Consider the following 20,721-nt stretch of genomic DNA (forward strand, 5'->3'; position numbering starts at 1 on the left):
ATGAGATATATTGACTATGCGGTGCATTATATTTAGTATCTGTTTGATTTGCGCGTTGCTTCAAGTATTTTGTCTATTGGTTGCAATGGCTAGAATCTGCATGGTGTATTATATAAATTACCAAATTGCGCCTATATAAGAAACACTACATAATGAGTCCCACTTAAAAGATACTAAGTGGCATAAAACGAGAATATTGCAGATGTGGCCGTAGGCCACAAAGATATGGAACACTGACTTACCCGCATTGTACCAACCACCTTTTAATTTTTTTGACATGAAGTCCATGTACTTCTAGACTTCCAAGTCTCTCACGTACTGGAGATTCACAAAGTATGCGCAATTGCTTTTTCATTGCCTGTATGTTTTACGTATATCTCTATAATAACATACATCTACATCACCGTATATATGTCTTATAACAGTATATACCAAAGTTCCATGAGCTCTTATCTTGACGTAAACTGCTAGGTTACCCGAGGGAGTCCTTGTTACCTAATTGAAGTATTATATAGGTTTAGACAATATTCCAGGTAACACAACTAACTAGGTAACACCTTTTCTAATGAACAACATACTTTGAAAGGTAGTTTCTCTGCGATATTGCTGTTGCTGCTTGACTTGGCGAAGCTTGATTGGACAACTGCTCTCCTTTGTAGGAAGGAGAATTGTTGACGCGCAAGGCGTTCTAATGACGATATCAACATATCAAATAAAATATTGATACATATGTCTGGCTATAGATACATTATGCATTACACACTATATTTAGGGTAGAGGTGTAATATATTACACATTGAGGAAGTAGTGTCTAAACGCTGATGGGTTCAGCGGCGGCCTTGATGTACTTTATAGCGTCTGCGTACTTCGTGGGTGACAGTGCTTCCATTCTCGGTAAGAGTATATCTGCGATTCTTGCGTGGTATTGGTTGATCCAGTCAATTTCTTGCTGGGACAACATGGCGATATTCATGAGTTCCTTGCAGTACGGTACTAATGTCAACGTTTCGAAAGTCAGGAATTCCGTTTTATCTTTTGAAAAATCTCCTTCCACGGGTTTTACGTATATCATGTTTTCTATACGTATTCCATAGTGTCCTTCCTTGTAGAATCCAGGTTCGTTTGAGAGAACCATTCCTGGTTCGAGGTATATAACTTTATAGTCTCCCATGCGTGGTTTTGTTAATAACGATATTGACATGGGCCCCTCGTGTACATTTAGGTACGAACCTACTCCGTGTCCCGTCCCGTGGTAATAGTTTCGACCAGATGCCCACAGGTATTGTCGAGCGAGTATATCTAGTGTTGCTCCCGAGGTATGTTCAGGGAATATTGCATGCCCAAGAGCTAGGTGCCCCTTGAGTACTTGGGTATATGCCTCTTTTTCTTCATCGCTTGGTGTACCGAAATGTATTGTCCTGGTGACATCTGTGGTTCCTCCAGGATACTGTCCACCTGAGTCTAGCAAATATATTTTTGGTTCTATTTTAGCCTTGATTTCCTCTGTGGCGCGATAATGTACTACCGCACAGTTCGACCCTATAGATGATATAGGATGGAACGATATTCCTCTGTTATCTGGCATATCAGCACGGCATTGGCTACTCATAGAACCAAGTATGAGTTCATCAGCGGTGAACAGCGTTCCATCTTGTTTCATATTCTGTGTGATATTAGGTATCTCATATGTATGTTACCTCAACTTTGGCAAAGAACTCTGCTAATGCGATAGCATCTTGTATATGCGCTTCTGTCATGCCTTCCAATTCAACCTTGTTCTTGATGGCCTGTCGGCATTGTAAGCAACGCAGACAAAACTACCTTCATCCAGCATGCAGGGGTTGGCTTTTGTATTAGCCTTTTCTGTATGAGCTTACTGTCACCGGACATGAAAGAGTCACATATAGCCACTGAGGCAGAATGCGATGCCCAAAGGGTATATGTCTTTACATCATTCTTCTTTGTCATTTTTTGCGGCAAGTGCCTTAGGAATAAAAAGAGTTCTTCATATGGCATTATCTGTACTCCCCAGGAAGCCAATTCATCCCTGACGGAGTCAGGTACCTTTCTTTCATCGATAAAAAGCCTGTATAGTATCAATATATTGTCACCTAAACATACACGGCATCAATTTCTCCTACAACGAGGTAGCTATAGAATAACGGTGACGTATCGCAGTCGCTGCCCCTAAGGTTTAATACATAAGCTATTTCATCTAGCACTGAGAACACAACTGCATCTGCCTTTTCCTTTTTTAGAGCACCCCTTATTTCTGTTAATTTTGCGATAGTACTCATTCCTGTATACTTTTCAGGGTGGATGAATATGTGGTCCACCGGTAACGTAGGTCTGGAGTCCCATATTTCATATATGGGATTTTTGTATAGTTCCACGAAGAATGCAGTATCAGCTACAGACTCATAATGTTCCAATACTTTTTGCGGAGTTGTATGTGCATCTATTCCAATTTTCTTGTATCCCTTGGTTTTTATGAATGTAGGAAGATCAGGTACATCCTTCATGCCATATGGCATAAGTTCCCAAGGTTGCTGGAGTTCCCTTGCTGCTTGTATGTAATACCTAATCGATTGTAGAATTCAGAATGATAACCTACCTTGAATCGGTCCACAACCATGCTCCTTCTGTAGACACTAGTGCTTGTCCCCAACTACCGGTGAATTTAGATACGAATTCCAATCCTCCGAATGCTTCGTGTGGTATTTCAGTTGCGTGAGGGTCGTCATGGTCGATTATAAGTGCATCTAGATTATGTGTGACAAGCGCTTTCATAAGCTTGTGTGTTGGCGTCAGATTATCTGCCATTGTGTTATCTGTCTCGGAATTATCTACACATTTTTTAATCAATGAAGTGAAAACGCACATTGCGGCTTCCGTTCTGTTGTTGATTTTACTTCTCGTTTGTTTTGGTTAAAATTTTTATGTAATTTCTCTTTATTGTTGTTTGATACCGCATTTAAAAAGGGTAGCAATGGTAGTTCGTTCTTATCTGGATGTTTATATAAAGCAAGCTTGATAACAGAGTCGGTTATCAATATCTACAACGTACCCTTTCCCTGTAATTTACATATAATACAATGTGTCTTAAAGAAAGGAAAAGGTTGTCTTCTGGCGGGGAGTGAAGTACGACGGTGCGCCGCCAAGCTAAGGAAACATAACAGAGCCACAGCTCCGGTGGTTACTTGATACATGAGTATATGATTGCATTGGTGGTATTAATGTACATATTTCACAGTCCTTCGTAAGATTTCGTCGCGCCTATTTTGTTAACCTATGGTATGGGGCCGGTAGCCTGGTGTTTAAAATGGTTCGATTTACACATTTTATCATACTGGGCTTCGTGCTCTTGATATAAATAGTAACCATTTGCAATACTTGGACGTATAGGTAAGTATTATGGTATATCTGTACTTGTTTGTTGTTATATGTGCCGTTTGTATGGCTTTTCTCAGGGATTCCTTTTATTTTAAACTGGCCATTCAATCTTTAATGTGTGTTACATATATTTCCGGGATACTGTAACCGATCAGTATATAAGTGAATCTTTTATATATCCTTTTTATTACATCTAGACAATATGTATTTGCTATTTGCTGTGTAATTCTATAGTTATATTGCTGCTTGTCGATTGACACAAGATCTTTGTTGTTTCTTAGTGATTGCGCATACCTGGTCATTCTATATTTTACAGGTCCTTTACTTTTAATTGTTGATTGTATTACCTGGTGTGATTTACACCATGGCTAGCAACGTGCAATCCAAATTTTGGGGTGAGGATTCTGATGATTCCTATTCGGATTCCTCTGGTTATTCTAGTGAGGTTAGTGAGCGTGATGCTCAGAAGCGTCCTGGTGCCGCCGCTGCTTGGGTTGCCAGTGACAGTTCCAGTGATGATGACGAGAACCGTGTTGTGAAGAGTGCCAGGGCGAAGGCTCTGGAAGCTATCCAGAACATTGGAAAAGCCTTGGACCATCACAAGACCATTAGTGACTACTCTGAGGTGTTGAAGGACTATGACAACCTTGCAAGGCTTGTTGAGAAGCAATATTCTAGGGGCCGTATTCCAAAGCTGATTGTCCAGATTATAGTGGAGCTTCAGGAGTTTATCGATGAAAAGCAGAAGGACAAGGACTCCTTGAAGAAGATGTCTAAAGCTCGTTCAATATCATTTAACACTTTGAAATCGAGGCTTCGTAAATTTAATGAGCAATACGCTGCAGTCGTTGATGAGTATAACAAGGACCCTTCTTCTTACGTTGATATCTTGAAGGAGTCATCTGACGAGGATTATGACTCCGATGATATGGATGACAGTGATGATGATGATGAAGACACTGAGGAGAGCAGCGAAGAATCATCTGTTGAGGAAGAGTCAGCATCTGAAGATGAAAGCGAGCAGGCATCAGCTGTAGATGCTGAGGATGACGATGGTGGTGACGAGGACAGTGAAGAGGACTCTGATTACTCTGACTGGTCTGATTCGGACGCCTCCAGCATTTCAGACGCTGACGCTGGTGACAAGCACAAGTCAGCTTTGGCTAAATGGGGAGTTAAAAAGGTGGACTCCGCCCCCAAAGTCCAGAAGCCGAAGGTTGCATCTAAGAAACCCAAGGGCAAGGTAGTTAAGAAGAAGGAAGAACGTCCTGTTGTACCTTCTGGTGTTGGTATAATGCATACTGTAAGTCAGGTAGCTGACGTCATCGTTCCTATTCTTGAGAAGGCTGATTTAGGTGCCGCTGACAATCCGTTCTCTTTGTCTACACCAGAGATTAATGCTGTTATCAGCCAGGTTATGGTATCAGCTGACAGTGTCCGATCGTATGTCAAATCAATTGTTGAGCGTCGTGGTAAGCGTGGTGGCAACACTGCTGAGACCATCCGTCACTTGAAGGTTTTACCATACATTGCCAAGGGCATATCACATTCGCTATATATCTTTGTTGTAGAGACATTGCTCCACATTGAGTTCGACAGTTACTCGAATGCCTATGGTGCCATGACTCCCAAACAGTGGATAGATTCATATCGTATAGTATCTCACTTGATTGACGAATTGCGTCGTCACCCGCATGCTCTGCTATCTTCTGAGACTATTGAATCTGATGATCCCAATGGAGCAGAGTCTCCCAATGAGCGTGATCCCGCGAATGCTGGAGTATCCCGTGAAGAGCGTATCCAACGCTCAATGACAATTCTTGAGTCGGTAGTCCGCAAGTTGAATGACGAGCTCTATAAGGGTTTGCTATATATCGAGGTTGGCAGTGACGATTACAACACTATGTTGGTATACAACGTGAACATGCTGTATCTGCTTCACAAGACCTTGTTATATTGTTTAAGCAAGGGCAAGGAAACCATTACCCACGCCGCTAACATAGCTATTATAATGCTAGAGCACTTACATTACAAGGACGATGTGGTATCTGGCAAGATTTGGGAGTTGGTCAGGCAGAAGGTAACTGACGAAGAGCAGTTTAAGGTATACTTCCCTGATGATAACAAGAAAGCTTCTGATATTGTTGAGGAGTTAGCTTATTTTGTCTTTGAGCACGGTTCACCTCGTGAAAAAATTCGTGCATGCTTATACCTTGCGTTTAACAAGTCTTTGCATGGTTTGTACTACGAAGCTAAGGACTTACTGTTGACTCCTAACATACATGACCTTGCTATGGAGACTAGCATAACCACCCAGATATTGTTAAATCGCAACATTGCTCAACTTGGTATTTGTGCTTTTAGGAAGGGCTTAATAAGCGAGGCTCACTCGTACTTAATGGACCTCTGTTCTCAGAACCGTCACAAGGAATTACTAGCCCAGGGTCTCTCTATGGTCAAAGGTCATGAGAAGCCTCCAGAGCAGGAGCGTGCTGAGAAGCGCAGGTTGTTACCTTATCACATGCATTTGAACATTGAGTTGATAGAGACTGTGAACAACATTTGTGCTTGTTTGCTGGAGTCAGCCAACTTGGCTAAATCGTCGTTAAACAGTCGCGAGATCATATCACGTCAATTCCGTCGTATGTACGAGATGCATGAGAAACAGGTCTTCATGGGCCCTCCTGAGAACAACCGTGATGTTGTGATGTCAACATTCAGGCACTTACAGAACGGTAATTGGAAGGAGTGCTACGACCTACTTGCTGGTCTTACAATATGGAACCGCTTACCTGACCGTGAGGAGGTATTGCAAATTCTGAAGGACCGCATTAAGGTTGAGGCCTTTAATACATACATCTTCAAGTATGTACCCGTCTACGACTCGTTCTCGGTTGATCAATTATCCAGTATGTTCGATTTGGATAATAATGTTATCCACTCATTACTGAGTAAGATGATTATCACTGGTGATATACATGCTACTTGGGACGACAGTAGTAAATACTGCTTGATCAACCACACTGAACCCACTGACCTACAGAAATGTGCCATTAAGCTGGCAGAGAATCTAACGACTGCTGTTGAGCAGAACGAGATGACATTGAACATGAAGAACCCGAAATTCGCCTTATCTCAGGACCGCAGGTTCCAAACTCGTGAAAACAAGTTTTCGTATGGCCGCAGTCGTGACGACCGTCACCATGCAGCTCCTACGTTTAACCGCAATCGTCGTCCTATTCAAGGCGCCCGCCTACACAGATAAGGCAATAATTGACTACCAAGCACAAAGTGCTATATCAACGTAATAGTTATATATGGTGATATTATGTATTGGTTCACACGCGCAAGCGTTCTAGTTCTGCAATTGCCCGTTCTAGTTGACTTATTTCCACATTTAGTTCATCTACTTTAGTGGAATTCAGCTGTCTTACACTTTCTGGCACTTTAGTTTCGTAGTCAGGTGCCTGCATCTTCTTTAGGTATCCCTGCAGGGACTGCCTAGATTTCTCTAGGTTTTTAGACAGCTTGGCGGTTGTTTTACTTAGGTCCATATCCTTGTCTACCTGTAGGTACGCGATATATGTCAGTGACACATCCTGTACGCACTGTGACAGTGCCTCATGTCCTTGTGTTACTACAGTTACCTGGGTACCATGATGTTTATGAAACACCACCTACACTTTCAAACTTTGCGAGCGTGGCCACGTGATTCGACAGTGTCTTAAGCAATTCAGCGTCACGAGCTTCTGGTGCTACTACGAATCCCGTTTTGGGGACATTGGGTGCTATTCCTAGTGTTGCAGCTAGTGACCTGAAGCTGTGTACAGCTGACTTCAGAAGCTCCATCTCAGTATCTACGTCATTGTCATCCCATATGGGATTAATTATTGGGAACTCCGATATAGATATTGACTCCGATGTGCGTAGGTGCTCCGGCAAATGGTGATACAACTCCTCTGTGATAAAGGGCATGATTGGATGTAACAGGCGGAGCCCGATACTGAAGCTCCAGCTCAATGCATATATAGCACCCTCAACTCTAGGTAAATCATCTGTCGGCACATCCTTGTGTGAAGGTAGCCTAGGTTTAATCAACTCCAGGTAGACATCACACAGCTGGTATAGCCAAAAGTCATATGCCGCCTGGACGGCATCACCAAACTGGTAATTCTCAAAAGCGGCAGTTACCTATGTATTATCAGACAGATATACTGCACCTACCTTTGATATATATTCGTTCAGTTTAGACAACACCCATCTATCTTCCCAGTGCAGACATGGCACCGAATTGATATCCATGGGTACCTGTGTGATCTTTGGCATTGTGAACTTCAAGGCGTTCCATATTTTGTTTCCGAAATGCTTAGAACATATAATCTTGTTTACATCTAATAGAATAGCTCTATTCTGTCTTGTGAGTGATAGAAGTCCTAAGCGCAACGCATCAGTTCCACATGCTGGAATGCCTTGTGGAAACTGCTGTTTCTGGAGTACTATCGCCTTTTTAATTTCACCTTGAGGTAGGCTTGAGTTATTTATCTTATCAATTAGGCTATCCAGTGTCGCGCCCTCGATGACCTCTAGTGGATCTAGTACGTTGCCCTTACTCTTACTCATCTTCTCACCACGGGCGTCACGCACCAATGGGTGGAGGTACACCGTGTTGAAAGGCAGCTTCCCAACGAGATGCAGTGACATCATAACCATACGAGCTACCCAGAAGAATATAATATCGTTACCGGTTTCCAGTAGTGTAGTTGGGAAGAACTTCATGAAATCTGGGTGTTTTTCATCGGGCCACCCCAAGGTTGATAGTGGAAACAACCCTGAAGAAAACCATGTATCCAGGACGTCTTCATCTTGCTTAAGCTCGAAAGTTCCTAGATCAGGATACTGCTTCTTGGCCAATGCTTCTGCTTCCTGGATATCATGTGCTACTACCCATGGCGCTTCGCCATCAAGTTCCTGTGATATTACTCTATAGGCAGGTATTCTATGTCCCCACCATAGTTGCCTTGATATACACCAATCTTGGATGTTACCAAGCCACATTTCCCAGACGGATACGTAGGTACTAGGTATCAAAGTCAGGTCACCTGATCGTACATGCTCCATTGCACGTGCTGCTAGGTCTTTACAGTTAATATACCACTGCGGTATGATCATGTATTCCACTATATCACCAGTCCTTGAGCATCTTGGTATGGACATCGGTTTTGTATTCGGCACCTTATCCTCCAGGATCTCCATTTCCTTTAATCGTTTCTCTATGGCCTTACGACACTCAAAACGATGCATTCCAGCAAATTCTCCACCGTTTTTGTTAATTTTACCATCATCCGTAAATATCGATATAAATGGCAATCCATGCCTCTTGGCTATATCATAGTCATTCTTATCATGCGATGGCGTTAGCTTTACCGCACCAGTACCGTACTCAGGATCAACATGCTCATCGGCAATGACTATTAGCTTCCGATCACTAACAAATGGATGCACCAACTCTTTACCTACGTAATCACGGTACCTGTTATCGTTGGGGAGCACTGCAACTGCGACATCACCAAGCATAGTCTCGATCCTCGTAGTAGCCACTGAAATGTACTGAACTGGGCTTGAACCCTTGACCTCATACTTGAATATCCACAACCAACCAACTTCCACGCTTTTTTCGTAACCCGGTACCTTGATGGTAACGGGACTCGTTACATCGAAGGTGTCGACCTCAATATCCGAGAGTGCAGTTGACAAATGTGGACACCAGGACACTAACCTAGTTGCACGGTATATAAACCCATCGTTATACATTCGTACAAATGCTTCGATCACAGCTTTTGATCTAGGTGCATCCATAGTGAAGGCATCACGTGTCCAATCCAGTGATGCACCCATTCTGCCTAGTTGATCCTTGATATTGTTACCATATTGATCATTCCATTGGAAAACACGCTTAATAAAATCTTCTCTACTAAAATCATGCCTGGTTTTATTTTCTGTCTGCATTAGCATACGTTCTACAACAGTTTGTGTAGCTATACCGGCATGATCAGTTCCAGGTATCCATAGAGTCACATCTCCCCTCATGCGATGCCTGTGGAATATGGATTAAAAGGACTATAACAAACCATCTGGCTAGACAATCCTGTATAGACACTGTAAGGGCATGTCCAATATGCAGTTTACCCGTAACATTAGGTGGTGGCAACAGTGCAATCCATCTACCCTTCGCGTTAGATTCTGGTGAAGCATTTGGTGAAAAAAATCCTGATGCCTTCCACCAATCGTACCACCCTTCCTCTACTGCCTTAGGGTCGTAGGCATTTTGCAACTCGCCGATTACTTCTGTTACACATTGACCCTTATGGAATCACACCTACTTTTAGTAACCATTGTGTAGTTCCTTGTATTACATCTAGTTAAAATACGGCCTGTTGTATACAAAAGCATGAACGCATATTTCAAATCATGTTATATTCCTATTGTTAACAGCGTCAACGGTATGCACCAATTGGGATAACTGTGCAATAACACATTAAAAATATACGGATGGATATAACCAGTTATTAATTTCACTGTTATGTAAAACCTATGATACACTACCATTAGTACCACACATTGTTGATGGTATCCTGTAACTGGTTGTACTCCTAAAGTCTCTATTTTTTAAATGATTTACTAATTATTTCTATATCTCAGACATTATGCTGTCACTACAATAGACAAGAGCTATTTTGGGGTATCCTCTGTAAATACATTGGATATTATCCTTCCATTAATTCAACTCACGGTTCAACACATTTTGTTGATACCTTGTCTATTCAAGAACTGATCATATAGAGTATCTTTTCAGCCGTATTAAGTCTTGGTTTTCGATCGAATCCCTGATTATTGTGGAATCCTTGAATGCTAAAGGCATCCTGATGGACATGTAATGTGTCGTTATTAATGATGCTATCAGGGCGCTAATAGCGTCTGACACATGGTAGCGTTGTTTGGTAAAACCGTACAGCTATCAGTTTTATGCTTCCTGTGGCAACTATTTGTGTTGGTCAATCAGATTTACCCTAGTACTCCAGTTCATTCATTGGCAGTATCACGCTTTGGAGCCTGGGATTCTTTGGGTGCTAAAACATATCGATTGCAATGTGGATCTACAAAGATAAGGAACTATGGATGCTACGATACACCTCATAGGAATGGCACCCTGCCTAAGGCGGCATATGCTATGCCAACGGTCCCGTTAGGACTTTCCAAGCTAAAATGCGGTGAGATTGTCATCGGCGTACCACAAAGGTGGAACGACGATGGCGGGATCACTGTTGACATTGGTGCTGAAACTCCGCTTATAGTGGACGAAGAGACTCTGGTGTTTCTGGGTGCTAATGAACGCCGGAGGCTGGAGTCAATTCTAGTATCTTTGGGAGCTAATAAGACCGCGCCACAGAAATCCCTGGATGACATGATCAATGACACCATCACACTCGCTGGGCGCATCCCCGAGCGCAAGCGTAAGACAATGATAACCCCGAAAATACTGGGTCCTCAAGATGCAATTAAGGACATGGAATCAACTCATTTACTGAGTTACGACCTTGGTGTTTGTGGTGAGATAAAACCACGTTCTGTGGACACTCCTCATATAGCTGGTCGCAAACAGCCTCACTGCTGGTTTCGGGATGATCAGATGGAGTTTCTAATAACTGACATCGACATATATGGCCACGCCGTCAAGGGTGAGATATGGTCCCCTAGCATAGTTGAGCGGCGTCGACAGGCCTATATGGCTTTGGCAGTGGAATCTGTCAAACCCAGTTCCTCGATAACAGCCTACAAAGCTCTGATTAAAGAACGTGATGGCGATCTGCTGAGGCTACAGTTTGTAGACGAGCACCTAAGGGGCTTCAATGTTTTTGCTATAGCCAACCCCAAGGACAAGGAGAATGACACCGTTATGGTAGGTAGTCACTCAGTTTCGCTATAATATACAGGTTTATTTAGCAGCCTGCGACCCTGCATTACAGCATGTTTACTGCACTCGTAAAAGCGTTAGTAATGAGCAACTCCGTGCCGAGAGCTTGAAGTTACTGTATGATGAAATCATATTCCACTATGTGAAAACTGGAAAGTGGTTCCGTGCCTGTTATGAGATTAATTTAGACGACTCATTACAACTACGTATAGTTGGGAAGAATGCCAATGACTACGACCATTCCGCTTTGATTTTCCTTCACCAGATGCCATATTTCAGCCCAGAGGGCATATTGAATGAAACATTCAGGCAGCTCAACGAACCCAATGACCACTTCATATACCACGACATCATGATAAACGTTGGGAAGCTGAACTATGGTTTTAACTATGACAACACAATGTTTGTGCGAATACATGAATTCAAGACACCGTCTCTCTCCAGGAATAACGTCACAAAAAAGACATTGAAATCAGTTAGCTGCATTGAACTCAGTACCCTCAACATCTGCAAACCCGAGGGCACTCTACTTGAAGGATTCAAGAAACTGTAGGTTGCTCTGATCTGTGTCATATTATTCCAGAACCCAGCAGACCCTAGATGATTTGAAGGAACTCAGGATCAATACTTCATATCCGTGTATGATCCTTGGTCAGGATGATGGTTATCTATACCTCGCTGTGAATTATACTAGGAAAGACAATTTCTCTTTAGAGGACCCATATCTCGTTGGTATCATGCGGATTATACCGAAATCTAAGCTACTCCCACCAGGTTCATTTGTCCACGGTCGCGTTCTAAACATATCCCAGCACCTGGTCAATAGACAGTATCTAGAAAACCACTCTGAGGTCGGTGGCCACGACAGCTTCCAGTACACCGCGTTTACATATTGGTTAAATAAAATAAATGAAGGCAAACAAGTATACGGCATAAGCCGCTTTGAGTTGCAGAAAACATTGAACCTTGTTTGGATGGACGGCCTGTGCTTACCTGCTCCGGGATCACCTCAATACGATAAATTCTTTGCTCTGCAGCCACTAATGACCGAAGCACAACTCACACATACAGTGGATGAATCACTGACTCCCTTCTGTACTGAGGACTTCATTAAACCTACTGTTGAATCCGACGGCCAACCTATGGCTCCTGAGTCCATTACAACAGCCTTCCTGAAGGCAATGAAACGGAAGCAGCGAGAAGCTGAGCATCACAAGCAGCTACCTATCGACATGAAGGAATTCGGTACATTTGTGCTTCGATATGACGATGAAGGCGAGGACGCAATGGCGGCTGCACCTTGCTTCTATATCCATAACAGGGAACTCAGACTCGCCATGATAGAGTCGCAACTCACTAGACACGCCTTAAGGAAATTCAAACGTACAATCGAAATGTCACGCATGAGTACTGAGGGTGAAATTAAATCATTTTTCTATGATTCCAAGGGAAGATCATTCTACGAGATCCTCCAGGGAATCAGAAATCCTATGTACCGCCGTAGTCTGAAACCTAATGACGCATTCCAATTTGAGCGGAACATAAAGCTTCTATTATCTGGTATCCAGGACTTCTATCTGGAGTCTATCTATGACGCAACCGATAGGGAGCAACTAATCTTCGCTTCCTTGGTCCCGAGATCTGGTAAGACGGGTGATTTTGTGCAGATGGACGAGCTATCGGAGTTTGATCATTATTTACGTAACGACTTTGTTATGGACCCGCAGGCAAAGGATTCGCTGCGAAGGGTCCTTAGTATTCTGACACATCCCAACAACTCATTAATGGCTCACATGAGACATAGACACCGTACCATAGAAGATGATGTCTTCTATTCTTATCGCAAGATGCTACATTACGACACCTGGGAGGACTACAAGATGCCAGAGGAGGAATTGGATAAAATCGATCCATTTCACGGTCCCACTTCACCCTTACCTCCGATATCCGAGTTGGTCACTGACCCTGAGGACTTGGCCACTCAACTACATAAACGCGGCTACGGCCCTGCAAAGAGTCTATACAGTTTATGCTTAAGGTAAGTGGTGTTACTCGTTTACATATGTTACAGAATGCACCGTACTCCGGTATCTGATTACGTGGAACGATCCCTGGTCCGAATGAATGAGGACCAGGAGCAGCGCTTGGACGCCACCATAACTCCTGAGGACATTGACGAATACGTCAGGGAGGAGTTGAAGAATTCAGAATCCACGGATTCAACAATAGATAACAAACCCCGGAAGGTGCGTATCACAGCTCAGGAGTGGCGCAAGCTCAATAAACTGCAAACTGGATTCAATGCTGAGGAATTGAAGGAGTACTTGCGTGAGATAAAGGCATTTCAACCTGTTCACGGCGTCCGTTTACCAATTCTCTAGTGGTGAATATTCCAGCTGCTATTGGAAAACCTCGTTAATGTTGTGCGTAACATGTGTAGTATTCTTTCAAGTTGCTTTTGGTTTCTGTACATATACACATGTTTACAACTGATCTACCACTGAACAACACTAAAAAGCACCATGGAAGACAGTATCTCAACAGAGGTGTCCAAGGTCAACAGAAAAATAGACGTAGGTTTGTAACGTCACTTTTTAATATCCACAGCACAAGAGGATAATCAAGACATTGAAACAATACAAAGAATGTGTTTCAAGGAAGGTAGCTGCACGTCGGCTACAAATCTTCGAGAAGAAAACTGAGCTAGAAACTCTAATGTCGGAATACCGCATAGAATGCCAGAAATTAGCTGACCAAGACACTAGGGAGTTACATGAATTCTACTTCATGGCGAAAGATGAGATCAGTAAATGCGCTGGTAATACATATGAGCGATGTCCAGTGGAACTAAATAACGACATTATTAGAATGCTAAGAGTCATGCTGAAGTACTGCTAGTATATTTCATATGCTTCAGTTTAAGGAGCATAACTATGATGCCGCAGTTATTAAAACGTAATATAGGCTCCCACTCGAATCGTGACCTACGTCTCAGACCATCAGTTGCTATGACATATACATGCTTCAGCATGGAACTCGGTGCTTGGCACAACATTTCTTCGAACTTCATTTGACATTCTAGGTAGTCCTTATACTTGTCTTTACGTCCATAGTATAGATTACACAGAATCATTGTCCGTTGGTGTTCAATATTATCTGCGATATGCGATGCTGAGAATTCAATTGAGATATTTGTCTCATTAATCCGAGTCATCGGTGGTGACTCCGCACCTGAATCCTGTTTCCCAGGAATGCGATGTATAACCGATTTGCGATATTTCTCCAGGCATGCATTGGCCTGGTCTACATGGTCAGTATATAGATCACTACCAATCAGTTTGATAGGATGATCTATTGGAATCTGCCTTTCTATGGACCCTAGTACATGGAGATACAAATCACGGGAGTTAAGTGGAAAGTTATTCAACGGGTATGCGTGCTCTGGGTGACGCGCCAGGTGGCCTTCCAGTAGTGAATATAGCTCTATCAGCAGCATGCCGTTGTGGCACAACGGGTCCCATATAGTATTAATACCTTCGGTGTTAATGATATTCGGTAGATCAATACTACTCACTACGGCGGCAACTGCTGACGGTCTTATCCTAGGGTCTAATGATGATGCTGATAACCAATCACGATCAAATAAATCGCCAGAACAATTTGCCAATACTTCACAAACATCGGTGTCTATATTTACCATTAAATTAGGGGATATTGGTATGTGCCCCCTGCGCTTCAGTATAACTGGTAACTCATCTCCTTGTAATTGTACTGATCTATGACAATGTGCCTTTATAACTTCAGTAACCAGTTTCTTGACCATGCTAGTATGATATATCCTGGAATTACTAACGTTAACCTTGATGTATGGTACTGGCAGGTTAGCACTAAATGGAATGTATTCATTCCATTCAGCACTGTTCAGGGTCCTTTTGAAGCTACGGATATGTTTTACTGGGAAAGGCTCACATATATGCATCCAAATCTGATCTGTTAAACGTGAGGTTAACACGACTTTCCATAAAGACTCTAAGCCAGATTGTACATCGATGTAACAGCGTCCTCCAGCTACAACCGAGCAATCCTTAGATATTCCTGTGACTTCTCTGGCAAGTAACTTCTCTAGTCCAGCTCCAGTAAAAAGCTTATACCGATACGTAGCAGCACTTGTTGCGATGAGATTCCTGAAAGGTCCCATTGTGGATATTTCAATGGCTGCAGTCTAGCCATGGGAGTATATACCACATTGTAGATTACTAAGGTTATATGCACTGAGGAATACTTTATACTACAACACTTGACATTCCGGTGTATCATAGCTACATCTTAACAATAATGGCTAGTGGCACTCGAGGTGTGATGGTATGCTACTACATAAACAGCTCCATTATCAGTTATGACGTACACATAAGTTCAAAAAATACATATACCACAAATGTGTAACAAATCAATGAAGGACACATATGTCTATACCCAGCCGTGGGATTCATAAATGTATATCCAGGAACTCATTTGGGAATGGAATATGAGTTGAATGCTACCCAAACTCTGTTGCTAAAGAGAATATTTCTTCTATTTCGCCAGGTATCTACGAATGTGCAGATTATAGCAAGTGAGAACGGCCTCAACCTGTATGCGCTTAACGGTTCCAACTCAGCGTGGTTGCATATACAGCTGGGTAAAGACTTCTTCAGGAAGATAGACATCGGTGTCGACGAGGCAACATGTGATCCTCAGGATGTCATTAAACATTGGCTATTTTCTACTAAGAATCTATGCCAAGCACTTAACATCGTATCAGCTATAGGCGCTAGGAATCAAGGGTACTCCGCGGTATTCCTTAAGGACGGTTCCAATACAGAGGAAAACACTGTTAGGGCTACTGTAGCTCTAGAGAAGCTATTGATTCGTGAAGAGCAGGATCATGGAAATCTAGTGTCGTTTGTTATGTGTTGTGCTGAGGAACACATCCAAAGGTCATCTATACTCTGCTATGAGGATCACCGGGTCTCGATACCAGATGACATTTGCTGGCAAAACTGGCACTATATGCGTATGCAACCAAGTTTATTGAACAAGAGCATTAGTCCATACTGGTCGCCCTTTGACGATATATCTATTAGCTACGATTCTGTAAAGGACCTGGTTACTTTATCCGTGGTCAAGAGCTCCTTCAGGGTAGGTCGCAAAACCAAGTCAAAGGCCGGTAGACGTGCTGGTATATCAGGAAAGATAACTATAAATGGCAGTCATTTCATTAAACTTAAGATAGACGATGGTATCCAGACACCAAATGACGTTGTTATCTCGTTGAAAGAACTAATATCGCTATCATCATTCTCTGACTCTATAAAGAGTCCGTTATCACTCGTCATACGTAATCCCGGTGACCCAGTAATCCTTCTGTTTGGTGACGCAGTGGATATTGCTGATAACACTGACGGTGAGATTAGCATCCACCAGGTAGTAGCTCAGGCTACTACCCAGATGGTTGGTGCACCTTATGATAACATATTATTAACGAATCCAAACAAGGCGTGGGCAGGATCACTTTGGTTAAGCTCTATGCAACAGCCTGGTGACCCTTCAACAAATACACTCACTGTAGACACGGGTGGTGAAGCCACTGTTGACCCTGAGGAGTCAGTGCTCAACACAAATAGCGAAGACACTCCCGTCCCGGAAGAAGAACCGGAATTACTAAAGGAAGCAACTCCTAAAGCTTCCAAAAAGAAGTCAAAGAAGAAATCAAAGAAGTCGGAATCTAGCCCAAAGTCACCAAAGGAGCTGGGTAACACACCAGCTGAATACCGCCACTTGACTTACTCACAGCGTGATGATATATACAAAACGATATTGCTAGACTTCATGCCATCGTCCTGTTACCTCCCTGGAGTCCCTATTAATGTAGTTGGAGGCACTCCAATGGACAGCAGCCAGTATACCAAATCTGACAGTGATTCATTATACCAAACTGATTCCAGGAATTCAGATATACTTTGCAGTCAACTTGCTGGAATATGGTAGTCCAAGGTCTGGCTGCAGCCCTTATGGCGACATTTAGTCACTTGAGTTTCCTTGTATTAATGCTCTCTATATTTTCTGATGGATATCGCATGAAGTATACCTCGGGAGTGTCAACTACGAGGCAACGGGCAGATAACTACATCAGGACACTATATGTGCTCCATAAGGAAGACAGTGATTTGCTTGGCACCATCGGTACCAGTGATACACCTCACAGCCCTGATGACATTAAGTCGAGTGACGTAGTTAGTACCTCAGAACCATCACAGAGCACTGATGTGAACGACCCCTCCCCGGATGAACCGATTGACCCCTTGGTGGTCCCCAATAAGTACTACCAGCGCAGCAAGTATTCCAAAGTCGGTTTCAAAGAAGGATTGAAACGGAAACTAGAAACTGATGAGGAACGTATGGCGAGGACCTTTAACATATTCGCACCCATGCCCAAGGAGGCCATGATCAATCCCGATCGCAAGGATGCCCCGGACATATCCCTGATTGCGGACATAAACAAAAACATTAAACATATGACGAAACTAGAGAAACAGAAACTTGAGGAATCCCGGAAAAAGAAGGAAACAGTGAAAACAGTGCCTCCTATGCCACTCAAGGTGGCTACTACATCGAGATGCCCCAATGCAATATTGATAGACAAAAGCACTATCTTTTCTACTCCACTAGATGAATATATAGTAGTCGGTAAAATACTGTCACCGCATGGGCTAAAAGGCCACGTCAAGGTAATGTCGTTATCAAGCTGCCCTGATATACATTTATGCCAACCGGGGTATAAATTCCTAAAGATCCCCTACAGGAATGAACGGGTAATGCCAATAAAGATAGAGTATGGTAGGCTATATGATGGTATTAAAATGTACCGCCTCAAACTAGAGGGCGTTGACACCAGGGACCAGGCAATAAGACTCAATGGAGCCTATTTATCAGTTTCCATCAGGGATGTCCCACCACTCCAAGAAGACTGTTATTACTCACGCGACCTTTTGGATATGGATCTCTACCTCTTTAATGACAATACCAAGACGAGACTAGGCAAAGTCATTGACTTCTGTCACCGTGAAGACTTGGTCAGTAGCCCCAAATACGCTAATATAACCGAGGACCTTCTTGAGGTAGAGATGGACCTTAAACTTTCTATAAGAACCATGCTATCCTTGACTAGACAATGCCACGAGCTGGCCAAACAGCAGGTAGACAAACCTACTCCCAAAGGGGTATCCATAGTGACTGACCACGACCTAGAGACGGCTGATAACATTATTGACGCCGAGGAGGAGCTCGTGAACTCATGCATGACAGGTGTGCAGTATGTGAAGTACTATACCTGTAGTATCTGTAACAAGGAGTTCACCAATCATGACGCCGCTCTGGAACACGATAGAGCCCATGAAGCCAATGCGATATTGCCGGGGAATACCGTAGAGAGCACCCATACAGACTTAATACACCCCCTGGATGAAAAATATGAAAAACGCATGAAGAAACCTATAAGGAGGTTCTATATACCGCTGATTAAGGATGAAACAGTTAAATTCGTTGATGTCCCTAACAAGAGCATCTATGTGGATGTATATACAATATTCATCGGTGATGAAAATGTGCCTATATCTAACCGTCCCAAGTAAAATGGTCAAATATGTTCAGGAACAGACTATTCTGCGCTTCTTGGCCAAATCTGAAGTCCCACTTTAGCGATAGTTGCAACCATATTCTATGGGTTATATGGTGCGTGGCGTTGGCGGTATACTCCGTTCTACGGAACTCCACTAATCCTTCATGCTTCGTGATGCACTGGGCAATGGTGCCTAGTGTCACCCTTAGCATTAGACCTACATACTCTGGCGTCACCATTGATGCAGGCACTCCCCAAGACGGTGATTCCGCGTCGCGAATCACCATCCGCTTGCAGTATTCAATAACAAAGTCATTGAGACTAATCAATTTGGAAACCGCTTTATTATCGCAGTCAAGTGCCCTGAGTACTATGCATTACCATAGTATTACCTACCTCGATGCCTTGCATGTATGTGCCATTGGCCTGTCGTTATCGCAATAGACTATATAGTGCGGCTTAATAAAGTCAAATGACACGTAGGTATGTGACTTCATGGCCTGGTCGTTGATCGGGAAGATATTCTTGTTCATCCTCAGTTGCGTCTGGATGGGTGAATAGTTAGTCCTGCTAATCGGCTGGGTGGTGACCAGGTTAATGAAAAAATGCTCCACCAATTCCCGCCCTATACTGAGTGACACTTTATACCAACAACCTACAATAATTAAGGTTATTCTTTACATTTCCGCTGTGTAGCGTCATTTTGTATGCCGCCCTTCTGGTATAGGTATCAACAGCCTCCTTACTGAGTTTCGACGTTTCCGAGAATAACAACAACGACTTGAGGTCAAGATACGCGAAAATGTTTGATATAATATCGTGGTGTATGAAAACCAATTCTTTGTCATCCTTTACCAGGAGCATTAGCTGGAGAGGTGAGGGCGGTACCGGCGGCGGATTTCCTAAGACAGATGACTGTTACGCAATATAACATACGACAGAGCTCAAATAATCTGTCGTCTAGTATATCACGATCCACATTTCTGAGTTCAGGGTCAATATCGTATATCGCCTGTACAATCTCCTCTAGTAGCTGGTTACCATCTGGAGGAGGTGGCTTCTTGGAAGATATGCTCCTCTTAGGGGGTGGTGGCGGATCGTCTATTAACCTCTTGGCATGTATCAACCGCCTTAGGAGTGGCCTTCGTTCGTCAAGAATATCCCATAGTATATTATGAACCACTTCAACGAACTCCTCGTAATCATACCCCTCCCCTTCGTCTGCACATACTGCATTATGATCATTATTCCCGTTGGATAAGTCATTATGCGTCACTAAAGACACGTTAATACGGTTTGGATCTATATTTCCGTCCATTATGTTCAGTGTTGTCACAGACACATCACCTAGGTGTGTATAACATTATCGATATGCGATACATAAAAATAGAGTTTCATATCTACATAACCTTTGTTATGTACACTATATGTTACATACAAGCTAATGTGTATGTTTGGGTACTACTTAGGGGTGATGCCAGCAGTGCATTACACATATGGGACGTTATAGATAAACAGCAGTGCTATAGAAAGTGACTATGTAAATAGTGTATCTAGAGTACATATGTCATATATAAAGCACTATTGAAAATGTGTCACTATGAATGGTTTTCCATAATGATTGCTATATCCTTTAGACATTAGTACTTTCTAATGTCATACACCGTTGCCAGTCACTGGAAAGCTATCGTGTAATCAT

At 42.9% G+C, this 20,721-nt stretch overlaps 10 protein-coding genes across 10 annotated transcripts; 5 read left to right on the plus strand and 5 right to left on the minus strand.

The window, feature by feature from the left end:
• Nucleotides 1-40: 40 nt before the first annotated feature.
• On the minus strand, nt 41-817 carry BBOV_III008360 (Mitochondrial large subunit ribosomal protein (Img2) family protein). Its single transcript, XM_001611914.2, has 4 exons — nt 579-817; nt 394-495; nt 243-358; nt 41-96 (listed from the first exon to the last, which is right to left on the minus strand). Exons 1-4 carry the CDS (start codon nt 705-707, stop codon nt 90-92), a joined length of 354 nt encoding a protein of 117 aa, XP_001611964.2. The 5' UTR covers nt 708-817; the 3' UTR covers nt 41-89.
• BBOV_III008370 (Metallopeptidase M24 family protein) lies at nt 797-3,244 on the minus strand. The gene is made up of 7 exons (XM_001611915.2): nt 3,068-3,244; nt 2,882-3,007; nt 2,615-2,846; nt 2,122-2,580; nt 1,822-2,086; nt 1,698-1,787; nt 797-1,663 (listed from the first exon to the last, which is right to left on the minus strand). Exons 1-7 carry the CDS (start codon nt 3,207-3,209, stop codon nt 812-814), a joined length of 2,166 nt encoding a protein of 721 aa, XP_001611965.2. The 5' UTR covers nt 3,210-3,244; the 3' UTR covers nt 797-811.
• Nucleotides 3,245-3,349: 105 nt separating this feature from the next.
• BBOV_III008380 (Eukaryotic translation initiation factor 3 subunit 8 N-terminus family protein) lies at nt 3,350-6,688 on the plus strand. Its single transcript, XM_001611916.2, has 2 exons — nt 3,350-3,405; nt 3,710-6,688. The coding sequence occupies exon 2, from the start codon at nt 3,758-3,760 to the stop codon at nt 6,656-6,658; it is 2,901 nt and encodes a 966-aa protein (XP_001611966.1). The 5' UTR covers nt 3,350-3,405; nt 3,710-3,757; the 3' UTR covers nt 6,659-6,688.
• A 13-nt stretch (nt 6,689-6,701) lies between these two features.
• On the minus strand, nt 6,702-9,961 carry BBOV_III008390 (putative valyl-tRNA synthetase). The gene is made up of 5 exons (XM_001611917.2): nt 9,774-9,961; nt 9,522-9,738; nt 7,618-9,487; nt 7,075-7,584; nt 6,702-7,040 (listed from the first exon to the last, which is right to left on the minus strand). The coding sequence occupies exons 1-5, from the start codon at nt 9,841-9,843 to the stop codon at nt 6,732-6,734; spliced, it is 2,976 nt and encodes a 991-aa protein (XP_001611967.2). The 5' UTR covers nt 9,844-9,961; the 3' UTR covers nt 6,702-6,731.
• A 340-nt stretch (nt 9,962-10,301) lies between these two features.
• Nucleotides 10,302-13,846, plus strand: BBOV_III008400 (uncharacterized protein). Its single transcript, XM_001611918.2, has 4 exons — nt 10,302-11,350; nt 11,385-11,914; nt 11,949-13,403; nt 13,437-13,846. The coding sequence occupies exons 1-4, from the start codon at nt 10,376-10,378 to the stop codon at nt 13,744-13,746; spliced, it is 3,270 nt and encodes a 1,089-aa protein (XP_001611968.2). The 5' UTR covers nt 10,302-10,375; the 3' UTR covers nt 13,747-13,846.
• On the plus strand, nt 13,838-14,293 carry BBOV_III008405 (uncharacterized protein). Its single transcript, XM_051767222.1, has 2 exons — nt 13,838-13,938; nt 13,973-14,293. Exons 1-2 carry the CDS (start codon nt 13,888-13,890, stop codon nt 14,261-14,263), a joined length of 342 nt encoding a protein of 113 aa, XP_051623762.1. The 5' UTR covers nt 13,838-13,887; the 3' UTR covers nt 14,264-14,293.
• BBOV_III008410 (uncharacterized protein) lies at nt 14,184-15,783 on the minus strand. Its single transcript, XM_001611919.2, has one exon. It carries the CDS (start codon nt 15,561-15,563, stop codon nt 14,244-14,246), a length of 1,320 nt encoding a protein of 439 aa, XP_001611969.1. The 5' UTR covers nt 15,564-15,783; the 3' UTR covers nt 14,184-14,243.
• A 60-nt stretch (nt 15,784-15,843) lies between these two features.
• On the plus strand, nt 15,844-17,432 carry BBOV_III008420 (Rad9 family protein). Its single transcript, XM_001611920.2, has one exon. It carries the CDS (start codon nt 15,884-15,886, stop codon nt 17,390-17,392), a length of 1,509 nt encoding a protein of 502 aa, XP_001611970.1. The 5' UTR covers nt 15,844-15,883; the 3' UTR covers nt 17,393-17,432.
• BBOV_III008430 (rRNA processing protein RimM domain containing protein) lies at nt 17,402-19,045 on the plus strand. Its single transcript, XM_001611921.2, has one exon. The coding sequence runs from the start codon at nt 17,416-17,418 to the stop codon at nt 19,033-19,035; it is 1,620 nt and encodes a 539-aa protein (XP_001611971.2). The 5' UTR covers nt 17,402-17,415; the 3' UTR covers nt 19,036-19,045.
• On the minus strand, nt 18,939-20,600 carry BBOV_III008440 (uncharacterized protein). The gene is made up of 4 exons (XM_051767712.1): nt 19,959-20,600; nt 19,682-19,924; nt 19,419-19,647; nt 18,939-19,385 (listed from the first exon to the last, which is right to left on the minus strand). The coding sequence occupies exons 1-4, from the start codon at nt 20,338-20,340 to the stop codon at nt 19,019-19,021; spliced, it is 1,221 nt and encodes a 406-aa protein (XP_051623503.1). The 5' UTR covers nt 20,341-20,600; the 3' UTR covers nt 18,939-19,018.
• Nucleotides 20,601-20,721: the final 121 nt, after the last annotated feature.

The sequence above is a fragment of the Babesia bovis genome, chromosome 3, assembly GCF_000165395.2.
Source record: "Babesia bovis T2Bo chromosome 3, whole genome shotgun sequence".
In the NCBI taxonomy this organism is placed as follows: Eukaryota; Apicomplexa; class Aconoidasida; order Piroplasmida; family Babesiidae; genus Babesia; species Babesia bovis.